General features: G+C 40.2%; 1 protein-coding gene across 4 annotated transcripts in view; it reads left to right on the top strand.

Annotated features, from left to right (window-relative positions):
- hycc1 (hyccin PI4KA lipid kinase complex subunit 1) overlaps nucleotides 1–13,527 on the top strand; it is a 70,555-nt gene that overhangs the window by 35,413 nt on the left and 21,615 nt on the right. For 3 of the 4 annotated variants that reach the window (XM_079829913.1, XM_079829916.1, XM_079829914.1), the window contains exons 2-3: nucleotides 7,608–7,689; nucleotides 7,770–7,871. In XM_079829913.1, the coding sequence (XP_079686039.1) occupies nucleotides 7,639–7,689; nucleotides 7,770–7,871 (153 nt within the window). In that variant the 5' untranslated portion in view covers nucleotides 7,608–7,638. Of the gene's footprint in view, nucleotides 1–5,454; nucleotides 5,589–7,607; nucleotides 7,690–7,769; nucleotides 7,872–13,527 lie in introns of those variants that run through there. The other variant, XM_079829915.1, reaches the window with a different exon arrangement.

Raw genomic sequence — 13,527 nt, 5'->3', positions numbered from 1 at the left:
ACACCGGTAACACCGGCAACACCGACTATCGTAGCAAGCCTACCATCCATCCTTCCTTCCATCCATCCATCCATGCATCCTTCCTTCCATCCATCCATCCATCCATCCATGCATCCTTCCATCCATCCATCCATGCATCCTTCCTTCCATCCATCCATGCATCCTTCCTTCCATCCATCCATCCATCCATCCATGCATCCTTCCATCCATCCATCCATGCATCCTTCCTTCCATCCATCCATGCATCCTTCCTTCCATCCATCCATGCATCCTTCCTTCCATCCATCCATGCATCCTTCCTTCCATCCATCCATGCATCCTTCCTTCCTTCCATCCATCCATGCATCCTTCCATCCATCCATCCATGCATCCTTCCTTCCATCCATCCATGCATCCTTCCTTCCATCCATCCATGCATCCTTCCTTCCATCCATGCATCATTCCTTCCATCCATCAATCCATGCATCCTTCCTTTCTTCCATCCATCCATGCATCCTTTCTTCCATCCATCATGCATCCATCCATCCATGCATCCTTCCATCCATCCATCCATCCATCCATGCATCCTTCCTTCCATCCATCCATGCATCCTTCCTTCCATCCATCCATGCATCCATCAATCCATCCATGTGTCCTTCCTTCCTTCCATCCATCCATGCGTCCTTCCTTCCATCCATCCATGCGTCCTTCCTTCCATCCATCCATGCATCCTTCCTTCCATCCATCATCCATCCATCCATCCATCCATGCATCCTTCCATCCATCCATCCATCCATGCATCCATCCATCATCCTTCCTTCCTTCCAACCATCCATCCATCCATCCATGCATCTTTCCTTCCATCCATCCATCATGCATCCATCCTTCCATCCATCCATGCATCCTTCCATTCATCCATGCATCCTTCCATCCATGCATCCATCCTTCCTTCCATCCATGCATCCTTCCTTCCTTCCTTCCATCCATCCATGCATCCTTCCTTCCATCCATCCATGCATCTTTCCATCCTTCCATCCGTCTGGTGTGAACGCAGCATTAGAGAGGGAAAGGAATATGTTGCACATGTTGCTTGCCAATAGTTGTCAGTTCATGATACTTTCTCATCTCTTAATTTGTTATACTTAAAACACATTGTTGGTGTTCAGTATTGGCCACTACTGCTTCCAGTGATCGTAATCAGACCCAGAACTCCTGATCAGAGCACCCTTAAAAATGAAGGATATTGTTTGGTAAATCTGCATACCAATTTCTAGTAGAGTCTCTGTACATCACTCTCTGTTGGACCGGTTACAGACTCCGATGGAGATTTCTGTGCTCGTCTGAGTCACTGAGTCTTCCATGACACATCCTATAAATATGTTCCATCAGCGCGGCGCCGGGTCGCTGGGTCCTGGGCTGTTCTTGTGTACTTTTAAGCTCTCGGCAGAGACTATTTTTGGTCGGGCTTTTGTGGATGTTCTCAGGGATGCGATGCGTTTTCTTCTCAACCCTCGAGTGTAGTTTGGCACAGCATGGTGAAGATAAAACCAGTCCATTTTACTGTTTTATGTTTAAGTTCAGCTCGAGAAATAATCTAAAGCACCTTTTTACAGTCAGTTATTAAAGGGTTAGTTCACCCAAAAGTAATTTATGCAGTGAAACACTTGGAACACTAAAGATTATGTTTAGCTAAATGTTTAGCTTCATGAAGCACCTTTAGTCCATAGCACTTGTGCACTATATTTGAAGTAGGGCTGGACGACTGATATAATGAAACCCATGACACAGTCTGGCTTAGGGCGGTAATCAAATTATAAAAGCTGCAATTTCATTTAATAAATATATTCATGTGTATATATGTTATGTGTTATACATTTTACAAACATATTTGTATAATACAAATATTAAAGTGAAATATTACAATATTAATATTTATATTTTGTTGAATATTATTATTAATTAGTCACTTTTTTGCTGAATTGTGCAGCCCTAAAAACAACTACAGAAAACCTGGAACTCTTTCAAGAAAGAAATCACTATTCAATGACTTTATTTTGGGGTGGCCGGCACTTTTACAGTTTTTTCGGGTTTAAGGTTATTTTTTTAACCTGAAATTTGAGGGTTTTTCTTTGTTCTTGAGCCTGATGTTTGGTGGAAGCAGCAGCGCTGGACTGAACCTGAGACACAGGGCTGATGTTAACACACAGGGGCTTGTGGTTTCAGCCGATGACTTCCTGTTTCCTGTTGCATGGTTAATTCAGTGAGTGGCGTCCAGTTCACAACTAAAGTTGACAAGTTGTTAACGCCGCCTTATGCTAAATAAATGCAGGTGTTTTGTATTTGTAATTATTAATTCTGTGTAAATAATGCATCCTTCCTTCCATCCATCCTTCCATGCATCCATCCGTGCATCCATCCCTCCGTCCGTCCATCCATCCATGCATCCTTCCATCTATCCATCCTTCCTTCCATCCTTCCATCTATCCATCCTTCCTTCCATCATGCATATTTCCATCCATGCATCCATCCATCCATGAATCCTTCCATCCATCATCCATCCATCAATCCATGCATCTTTCCATCCATCTATCCATCCATGAATCCTTCACTTCCATCATCCATCCATGCATCCTTCCATCCATGCATCCTTCCATCCATCAATCCATGCATCTTTCCATTAGTGCTGGGCGGTATACCTGTTCATACCGAATACCGGTATTTATTTTTGTTATGATATGAATTTTGATGATACCGCAATACCGGTATATGTCGCTAAACAACGTTCGGAACGTGGCGCAGCGCGTCATTGTTTGAGAGGGGACCCATTTCACTGTTGCACTGTACTGGTGAGAGCAGTCAGAGCACAGCTGAGATCGCATCTAAAGCCTATGGCTGAATCCGAATCTGAAACCCCTATACCCTCGTTCACTATTCCCTACGTTATCACATTATTTGAAGGAGTGAATGAAAACGAGTGCGTGAAGTCGGACAACCGTTGTGTGTACATCGGCTGTACACTCGTTATTGCGGTGTGATGTGGGATAGACTGAGTCCACTCAATAACGTCCAATGGTTTCGGACACCACTACAAAGCGCTGTCCCCTCCAAATAATGCCCTATTTGAAGTTATAGGGGGCTATTTCTGATTCAGCCCTTGATTATAGCGGAGAATTCAAACTACACGCGGCGCGCGCGAGAGAGCAGTTTCTGCGCGGAGCGCCGTGATGAGATTAACAGCGTTCTCCTCATGGATCATATTGCACATATATAGGCCGGTGCGAGCGCGTTTAAGTTTTTAATGGACATATTTCATATACTCTAGTGCTCTGAACAAGTACCAGAAGCGTGTATGCGCACACATTTCATCACATCTTCTTCAAATTAAATGTGCACTGATTTGGCTACACTGAACCATATGATCACGACCACTATGACACGATCGATTATTCTGCTATACAAAAGACAATGAATGATGCAAGTTAATAAATAAACTGACAATTCAAGGAAGAATGGGCAAAAAAGTAACTGCTTTATTCTTTCTGTTAAACTGATGTGAGTCATTTGTTCAGAGAGTGCTCTTAAATGTATTGCAAATATCCGCGTTTCTCCCTCGTTTTGTCAGTTTGTTGTTATATAGGGTTAGATTTTTAAAATGCTTAAGGTGCCCTCAACTCTGTTTTTTTTTTTCTATCCGTGGTCATATTTTAATATTCATGTGCCTGTAATGAGTGTGTTGCAGGTCTATGTTTTATTGTCTCTCCACAGCATCATTTTGTGGGGCTTTGTAAACTTTATTAATTCTAGTGTGGAGTTTTTCTACAATATTCACCCGTCATGACAGTAAAATAGGGCATTCTAGTGAATCTCCTGCAGTATTTCCTCTCTCAATCAGGAGAAAATGTGGTTAACACCCTGTCATGCATAGGGGAAAAAAATACTGTCATATACTGTGAAACCGATATAATTTAGAAAAATACCGTGATATACATTTTTGGTCATACCGCCCAGCACTACTTTCCATCCATCTATCCATCCAAGAATCCTTTACTTCCATCATCCATCCATGCATCCTTTTATCCATCCATCCATGCATCCTTGCTTCCATGCATCCATCCTTCATGCATCCTTCCTTCCATGCATCCATCCATCCATCCATCCATCCATGCATCCTTCCATCCATCCATCCATCTATCCATCCAAGAATCCTTTACTTCCATCATCCATCCATGCATCCTTTTATCCATCCATCCATGCATCCTTGCTTCCATGCATCCATCCTTCATGCATCCTCCCTTCCATGCATCCATCCATCCATGCATCCTTCCATCCATCTATCTATCCATCCAAGAATCCTTTACTTCCATCATCCATCCATCCTTTTATCCATCCATCCATGCATCCTTCCATGCATCCTTCCATGCATCCTTCCATCCATCCATGCATCCTTGCTTCCATGCATCCATCCTCCCATGCATCCATCATGCATCCTTCCTTCCATCCATCCATCCATCTGTCTATCCATCCATGCATCCATCCATGAATCCTTCCTTCCATCCGTCATCCATCCATCCATCCATCCATCAATCCATGCATCTTTCCATTCATTCATCCATCCATCCATCCATCCATCCATGAATCCTTCACTTACATCCATCCATCTGTCTATCCATTCATGCATCCATCCATGAATTCTTCCATCCATCAATCCATGCATCTTTCCATTCATCCATCCATCTATCTATCATCCATAAATCCTTCACTTCCATCCATCCATGCATCCTTCTATCCATCCATCCATCCTTCCATGCATGCATACATACAAAGCATAGATCCTTGCCATTTCACTTTTTCCACCCATTCATCCCTTTCACTCTCTCTGTATCTCACAAACACACATTTCCCATCTGCTGGCTTCTAGTCTAAATTAATCTGTTTGAATCTGGATTACAGTTCTAGGATCAGTCTAGTAACGGATATTGTTCTTCTGGCTCTACGAGGTCAAAGGTCGCCCGTATTTAAATTCCTCAAATGACTCGTCAGGTGATAAACAACGCTTGTGGTTTAATAATTAACTACGCAAACACAAAACATTTACATTGCTCCTTTCAGCAGCGTCAGCCGTTTCTCCTTCCAGAGCCGAGTGTTTAAAATAACCCTTCAAATCACAGACCGCGCTTCGGCCACCATAGAAGGAAACGAGGGTGAAATCCTGAAGCGGAAAGCCGTTCCTGGCACTGCCTGCGGTTAATCCAATAGCTTGTGTTAGGGATAAGACACACACACACACACACACACACACACACACACACACATAACAGTTATTAATCCATGAACGGGAAAAGGAGGGGTGATTCAGGCTAATCGATAAAGCCATGAATGAATGAGTGCTTACAAAGTTCCCCGTCTCTCTGCGGTTGATTGCTCTCCGCACTAGTTAAAGAGCTTTTTGAGAAGCGCAGACTAATGGCTGTCAGAGACGGGAGGAGAAACACTCGCTGTAAGACGCTGTAGAGGTTATAAACAGAACCGAGTGACTCACGGATGATATGACGGGGGAACGGACAGAACTCTTGGGAAGAGAGACAGAACATGAGGAAAAACTGATGACAGTAAGTTTGTGAGAGGGGGAGAGAGAGAGAGAGAGAGGGGATGGGAATTAGACCCATGGAAAATGTCTGTGACTTATTACTGTGAACTGAGAGAATATAAATAAAACGTCTAATGATTTTTTCAATGAATCTTATGCCAGAAATGAAGATCGCTGCACACTTGGCTGTGAAATGTCTTAGGATCAGAGTACATTCAACATTTGTTCAACTTTTTTTCGCGACTATGTGACTTGTGCTTTTGTAAGGATTTTTTTTCTTGCTTAAGCTGCTTTGAAACTGATGTTTTGTGAAAGCATTGTACAAATCAATCAAATTGTGTGTGTGTGTGTGTGTGTGTGTGTTTTTACTCCGCTATATTTTAGCGCCACTCAGAAGTAGGCATGTGCGATATACCAGATAAAATGCTATTTTAAGCACTACACACTACCGTTCAAGTTTGTTGTTTTTGAAGTCTCTTCTGCTCACAAAGGCTGCATTTATTTGATCAAAAATACAGTGCAAATGTGTAATATTATTACAATTCAAAATAACAGTTTTCTATGTGAATATATAGTAAAATGTATTGTATTCCTGTGATCAAAGCTGCATTTATCATCATTACTCCAGTCTTCAGTGTTTCTGATTATGATCAATGTTGAAAACAGTTGTGCTGCTCGATATTTTTGTGAAAACTGTGATATAAATTATTTTCAGAATAGTTTTGACTCAGTTTGCAGGGATCCCAGGAGTATAAACAGTGCCTCTGTGTCTAATATAGGCGTTACGATACGTGTGTTAATCTGATTGTCCTCACCACATGCCGCAATTTCTCACTTCCTCGTTTAGAGCGAGAGGGTGAGGTTAAAGCTGAAGCAGCGACACTGGGTTCACCTCCTGTTAAAGGGCCATGTGTTGCACTTTTGTTGGTTTGTGGCATCAGAAATGTCATAATTTAGATCTTCATGACTGTTTTCACTCTCACTCTTTGATTTAAACAGGCTGTTTTTGCTACTATACCTTTAAAATATGTAAATAACCTCCGTTGTGATTGGCTAATGTTTGTCCCATGATGCTGTTCATCAGGATGGCTCAAGTTTCTGAATAATGAATGCTAATTATATAAATATTGGCGTGTTATATAATTATATGTTAATAAGCTCATAGTTACGACAATTATGGTGGCAATTTCTGTTTACACAATTTAGTATGAAGTGCAACTGCTGCGGTTTTATTTTGGTATTAGTTATGTACTATTATAGTGTTTATTAGGGGTGTAACGGTACACAAAACTGACGGTTCGGTACGTACCTCGGTTTTGAAGTCACTGTTTTGGTACGGATTCGGTACAGCAGTTTTACAAAATTGCTTTTTAGTAATTTTTATTCAACAGTGGTTTAATGAAAAAAAATGGTCTGTCCTTTAATTAATTCAGTTATAACTAAAAGTGTACATTCCTCATTCCTGATCGCGTTCACTCGCGCGCTATCAGTGACGTCACATTATCGAGCTTTAAAACGGCATTTATCGTTTGAATTTCGTGATAAAATGGACTGAATACTCAATATGTTCGTGTGGGAACTAGGATTGAAGTGTGTTCCGCGCTTTAAACAGGCCGACTGTTAAAGATTGCATTCATAACCGAACCGAGAGCCCTGTACCGAAACGGTTCAATACGAATACGTGTACCGGTACACCCCTACAAATTTTTATATTTTCAGTTTTCATTCAATTTTTTAATAAGTTAAGTATACTAAGTATTTTTAAGTATTATGTAAGTATTTTTTTCCGGGTTTTTTGTATTAATATTTCATTTCAGCTTTATTTCAATTACAGAAAACTATTAAATCAAATTTTCTGTCAATCGCATGTTAATCTTGAGTATCTATAGACCTTGACCTGGGTGTTGTGAAAGTTTGTTTTGAAGTGTGTCTACATACTGTAGTACTTCAAGTCCGAGTCTTTTAGTTTTTCATTAAGCAAACCCGTTGAGGTCGTGATGTTAGGATGTGAGTTTTGATGGCTGTTCCTCCTGTGTTTCAGGTTGAGATCTCCTCGCACCAGATGAGGGAAGATGTTGGCCATGGATCAAGGCGCAGTGGAGGAGTGGCTGTCTGAGTTTAAGGTGTGTGTCTCTGTCTCTATCTCTTCATCATGAGCCTCATTTCTCTGCGTTTCCCCTGATTTGAACCGTGTGTGTTTCAGACTCTTCCAGAGACGGCCGTCTCCAGCTATGCCGCCTCTCTGAAGGACAAGGGCTCTCTGGTTCCAGCGCTTTACAAAGTCATACGGGAAAATTACAGTGATGTAAGACCGTTGTACTCAGACTTTCTCATTGATTTGTGTTTTGACATTTTCTGGGTTGTGTGCCACTTTTCACCATCCAATCTGTCTCCACTATTTGTACTTGAAAATGCATTTCGATTATGGAAGAAAAATGCATTACAGTCTCCTTTTGTGTGTTGATTTCAATGAGAGCCGAATGATTTGGGGGAAAAAATCGAATTGAGCTAATCATTCGATTTGAAAAAAATTGCAATTGCTATTTAAAATGCGTTTTTAAGAGTTTTAAGAGGTTTGCTGTGCTTTTATTGTATATAAAAATATTATTATTGTTATTATTATTAGTAGTAGAAGAAGTAATAGTAGTAAATAAAAACATTAAAGAAAATAAGAAATGTATTAATATTGCAAAACATACTATTGTACTGTAAAATAAAAAATAGAGTATTTAATGAAAATACTAGTTTTATTTTACAGTACACCTGTAACATTAATATTTATCTCTTAATTTATTCATTTTCAAAAATGAATATAGAAGGTTAAAGTACCTCAAAAGGTCAATTTAGGCAAAAAAAAATATTACTGAATAATTTATGCAAGTCATCGAACAAAAAATATGAACTACATGATTTGGTCTGCACAATTCGACCAAAATATAATATTTCGACCTCTGTATATCAATATGACTATAAAAAATATTGTTATTTGTAGTAGTAGGAGTAAATACTTTTTTAAAGAAAATAAGAAATGTATATTAATATTGCAATAATGCTGTTGTACTGTAAAATTAAAAAGAATAAGAGTCTTTTATTTAAAAAAATATATGTTACAGTACACCTGTAAAATTACACGTCTTAATTTTTTCATTTTCAAACATGAATCCAGAAGGTCGAAGAAAAGCACCTCAAAAGGACAATTTGGGCAAACAAAAAGTGCCTGAACAAAAAATATGAGCTACTTGTATAAACACATTTTCCTTGTATTATATACAAACTCTGGGACACCATGTTTAAAATAACCCAGAATATTCTTTTGAAGACCAGTGTCTGAAGATGTTTGGTGATGTAACCGTGAGTTATGAAAAGTACGGCCCTCGTTTCAATATCACAATCATGCTGTCTTTTGTCATGGCGGTGTCAACATTGCGATGATGAGTGACTGCGGTGTTTTCCAGGGCATTGGGTGTGTCTCCTTCAGGCACAATCGTCAGTGTATACCAGCGTCTTGTGTCAGTTCCTCTTTCTGGAAACAGTCCTGCCTATGACCTAATCATAGAAAAATCTCTTAAAGAAACATGTTTTTACTACGCTCTATCACAGGGGTTCTCAAGCCTGGCCCTCGAGGGCCACTGTCCTGCAGAGTTTAGCTCCAACCTTGATCAAACTCACCTGCCTGTAGCTTTCTAGTAATCCTGAGGAGCTGGTTCAGGTGTGTTTGATTAGAGTTGGAGCTAAACTCTGCAGGACAGTGGCCTAGGAGTGTTCGATTCCAGGTTTTTTGGAGTAGACTCCGATTCCCGAGTCTATGGAATCGACTCCCATTTACTTTACATCAAAACAGGATTATAAGAAATAAGACAAAATTGCAGTTGTTACACACTTCATTTATTTCCCCCCCCGATACAAAGCCTTAAAGGTTCCATGGCATGGATTTTTTATTTTATTTTATAATGTATTCTGAGGTGTACTTATATTGTTAGTATGATTTTTACATCATAAAATGTCATAATTTAGAAATAAAAGGCATTTTTTCTCTCCTGATGTTTGCCCTCTGGCTGAATGCCCTGTTTCAAGAGGCGTGTCTGCTGTGAGACTTCAGTAAAAACGCCCACTGTTGTGATTGGCTGACATCTTTGCATTTGAAATGAGCGGATGGGGCGTGGTTTAACGAGGTCTACGAGGCACAAGCCTGCCAGAGAAATTCAGGCTTCCGTGAACGAGTGCCACCACACGCATGCGTGCCAAACAGACGTTTGACAGTGCAATAGAGCAATAGAGAAATCAGCCAGGATGCAGAAAAAAAGGACTCAACAGTGAAGGGGTGAATCTCTAAAACATCAAGAGTGCAAAACAGACAAAAAAACTCACAAACACACACACACACGCACACACACTTATACACACAAAAACACACGCACACACACGTGCCATTCCAAAAGCGAATTGTGTTTGTGTGTGTGTGAGGTTTTTTTGTCTGTTTTGCACTCTTGATGTTTTAGAGATTGACCCCTTCACTGCTGAGTCCCTTTTTCTGCATCCTGGCTGATTTGTAGATTGTATGCACAAAAAAACTCTGTATTTTCATATTTTTGCCAATTTCCCATTCATTTCCTATGGGAGTCATTTTTGACCCGAAGACCCTGAGTGTGACTATTTTTTTTACGACCACTTAGACTTTTCAAATCCTGTCCCCAATTGTTTTGTGTGTTCATTTACCAAGTACCAATAAAGTTCTTTTATCTATTCCTTGACCATGTGACTGAAACCAAATGTATTTCTTTCAAACTGACCAATCAGACCAAACTCACACACAACATTCAAACTGACCAATCAGACCAAACTTCCCCCACTGTAAAGGTGGCACCCCATGTGGCCTACAGGCCTGTCTTTTGTCTTCCAGGCCCTTCTGATAAGCAAATGTGTTGACAACAGTAAAGCACATTTCTTTGTTGGATTTCAAATAGCAAATATATATATATATTTTGATTATTTTCAATTCCTTCAGATCTAAGCTGTCATTAATGTCAGACTGTTCGATAGTCAAGGCGCGCTAAAATGGACGCACGCAAGAAAACTCGTCTGGAGTTTTATATCATCATTGAATGACGCGTTCGGTGACAGTGAGCTGCATTACTCACAGGATTGAAATGGTGGCTACAAAGAAATCTCTAGCGCTCATTTTGGTCATAGCTTGTCTTGAAAAACGAAGATAATTTGACGGTCGTCGTTGGCAGGGGTGCCGCTAACAATTTTGGGGCCCTATTAAAGAATATGAAGTGGGTTCCCCTACCGCACCCATTCCACACCAAACATACAAGCCAAGCTAGCTATCCAAAATCTAATCTAATGCTGCGTTCACACCAAATGCGAATAGTGTCTGGCGCGAGTGATTTCAATGTTAAGTCAATGGAAAGGCGCATTGACGCGCGTCTGGAGGTCCCGCGGCGCGGAAGGCGCGTTTTGCGCGAAGGACGCGAATTGAGCGTCTTGCGTGATACACGCTTTACACACGAGTGGTGCTTTTGTGCATTCACGCGTTTGAAGCAAATTCCCGTCTGACGCCCGAGTTGAAAAATTGGAACTTTGGCGTCAATTCGCGCCACTTTAACCAATCAGGAGCCTGCTCGCTGCTGTCACGTGGTAAAGTGACGTGATGAGAAACCCTGCATAATTTAAAAATACTACTATTGTGTCACAAAATGTAGTTTTAAGACTTTTTCAGGTGAGAATGTAGTTGTTTAAAGCTCAAATCTGTGGTTTATTTATATTTAAAAAAAATATTCTAGTGTTTTTGGAGTTGTGAGATCCAGGCGATCACCGGGCGCTCAGCGCTCATTAACCCCAGCGAGAGCAGCCTTTCCTCGGCCAGTCCTTCTGATGTTCTGTAGTGGTTCGTCTTGTGTGGATCTAACAGGCGATTTTTGGTGTCATGAATCTATCATTTGTTGTCTGCCAAATCGTTTTGACTGAGGGCAAAGAGAAGTTTCATAACTTTATTTTTTAAGGATATTTAAATATACATGCAGTGAAGATAATGTAGGAGTTGCCTGGACCACATTTGTGTGGCTATTATTGTTTAAGATATATTTTCAATGAAAATAAAGAGGCAGAGGTGTTTTATGACACATTTCTCCTGGAGCGCCTTGAACGCACGTCTATTTCGCTTCAAACGCTTGATTTCTACGCGCGTCCAATTCGCTGCGGACGCGCGAATGGATTCAAAATGTTCAAGCGTAAAACTAGACGCGATAGACGCGATTTTGACGCTCTATTCACATTTGGTGTGAACGCAGCATAATACTGCTCAGTGTTCCTTCAAGTATTTTAAAATCACAAAGAAATGCACTTTTTCATTAGAAAAAAAATATTCCACCTTTTAACAGTAGAAAATATTTACAGTACAAACCTTATCAGTGAACTATGAGGGCAAAAAAAGAAAGCAAGAAAAAAGAAGAGCAAAATAATCGTTCATTAATCGAAATCGAGGACAAATGTTTAATTAATCAGGATTTTTATTTTTGGTCAAATCGTTACAGCCCTAGTTAAGATTCATAAACGCTTCTCATGTTTATGAAGATGTTTGATTTGTGTTGCTTTTTTCAAATGCACGTTATAAGCGACTCAAACTGGCAGTGCTTTCAGATGGAGCAGCGTTTACAGCTGATCACAGAGCAGTGCTTCACTGACAAGCTGCGCATAAAAAAGAATCACAGCCTTAGTGATTTCATAATCGCACTAAGCCAAATCGGTTTACTTGTGATTTTTGAAGTTGAAAAGTCACGCAGATAATGTTTTTGTGAGCGTCACTTTCGAGTGCTAATGATCTCCGGTCAGGAAACCAGATTCTGAGTCTTCTCTGCTCTGATGAAGTGTTATGGTGTTTCACTTCTGAAAACCGAGCGCCATCACACCATGTGACAGAAATCTGTGCCTTTCTCTCAGTCCTGCAGACGTCTGAACACTGACTGAAGGAAAACAGCATGAAATGTTTTTGATCTGTATCTTTCATCAAAATCGAAAAACCCTCAGCTCTGAAATGATTCTTTCTGCTGATATGTAATGTGATGTATTTAACGATAATATCATAACCTCTCTGGAACAGTCAAATGCCCGATCTACATCATTTCACTCAGAAATACCACAGTACCATTTTGAATGCGAGTACCATTTCATGTTGACCCGTCAGCTACCTGCCGAAACTACATTTATCATTGTTTAATAAAGCTGTTTAATGTCAATATTGTGTGTAAAACACTTACCTGTTATTCCCAAACCTTTTGGTCAGCTGAACAACTTTGACCTAAAATATTCAGAGTTTTAGGGTGTGTTGACACTTGATAAAAACAAACTCTGGTGCGATTGCTCCGTTAGTGCGGCTCATTTGATTTAGTCTTGGTTTGCTTAGCACTCACACTGTCATTTTTAAGACCGCACTTAAAGATACAAAACAGAAAAAAGGCTTTTATGATGTATATTTAATGACGGAACTTGTTGAACATCCAAAACAATACTGTGTGCTGGGTAAATGCGCTCATTGTATGTGCGTAGCTACTTATGATGGTATTTTGACCAGCTGACAACTCATGAAGAGTTTATAAAATGTGTAAAGGAGTCAAAACGGTGTCAGGAATCCCTCCATCACACACACAAGCCAAGATCTGCTGTGTACGAACTGTGATGGGCATCATCGCAATTTTATGACGAGAAAAAAACAGGAACGCGTGAGCATTATGTCCTTTTTAGGGTCTCATCTTGTGACATCACGTCCTGTTTTTCACACCAGAGTTCGTTTTAGTTCAACCAAACATGCCAAGTGTGAACACACCCTTAAGTTAAATTTAACAACACATTTGGATGTTTGAGGTTGGTTAAAGGTCACATGACATGGCAGGTAAACAAATAAATATTTGATCTTTTTTAGCATGTGTTTTGTTTGGATATTTGGTTTGGCAGAATGATTT

Source organism: Gobio gobio (genome assembly GCF_949357685.1).
Source record: "Gobio gobio genome assembly, chromosome: 11".
NCBI classification, from domain to species: Eukaryota; Metazoa; Chordata; class Actinopteri; order Cypriniformes; family Gobionidae; genus Gobio; species Gobio gobio.
This window is presented reverse-complemented; position numbering and strand designations above follow the sequence as displayed.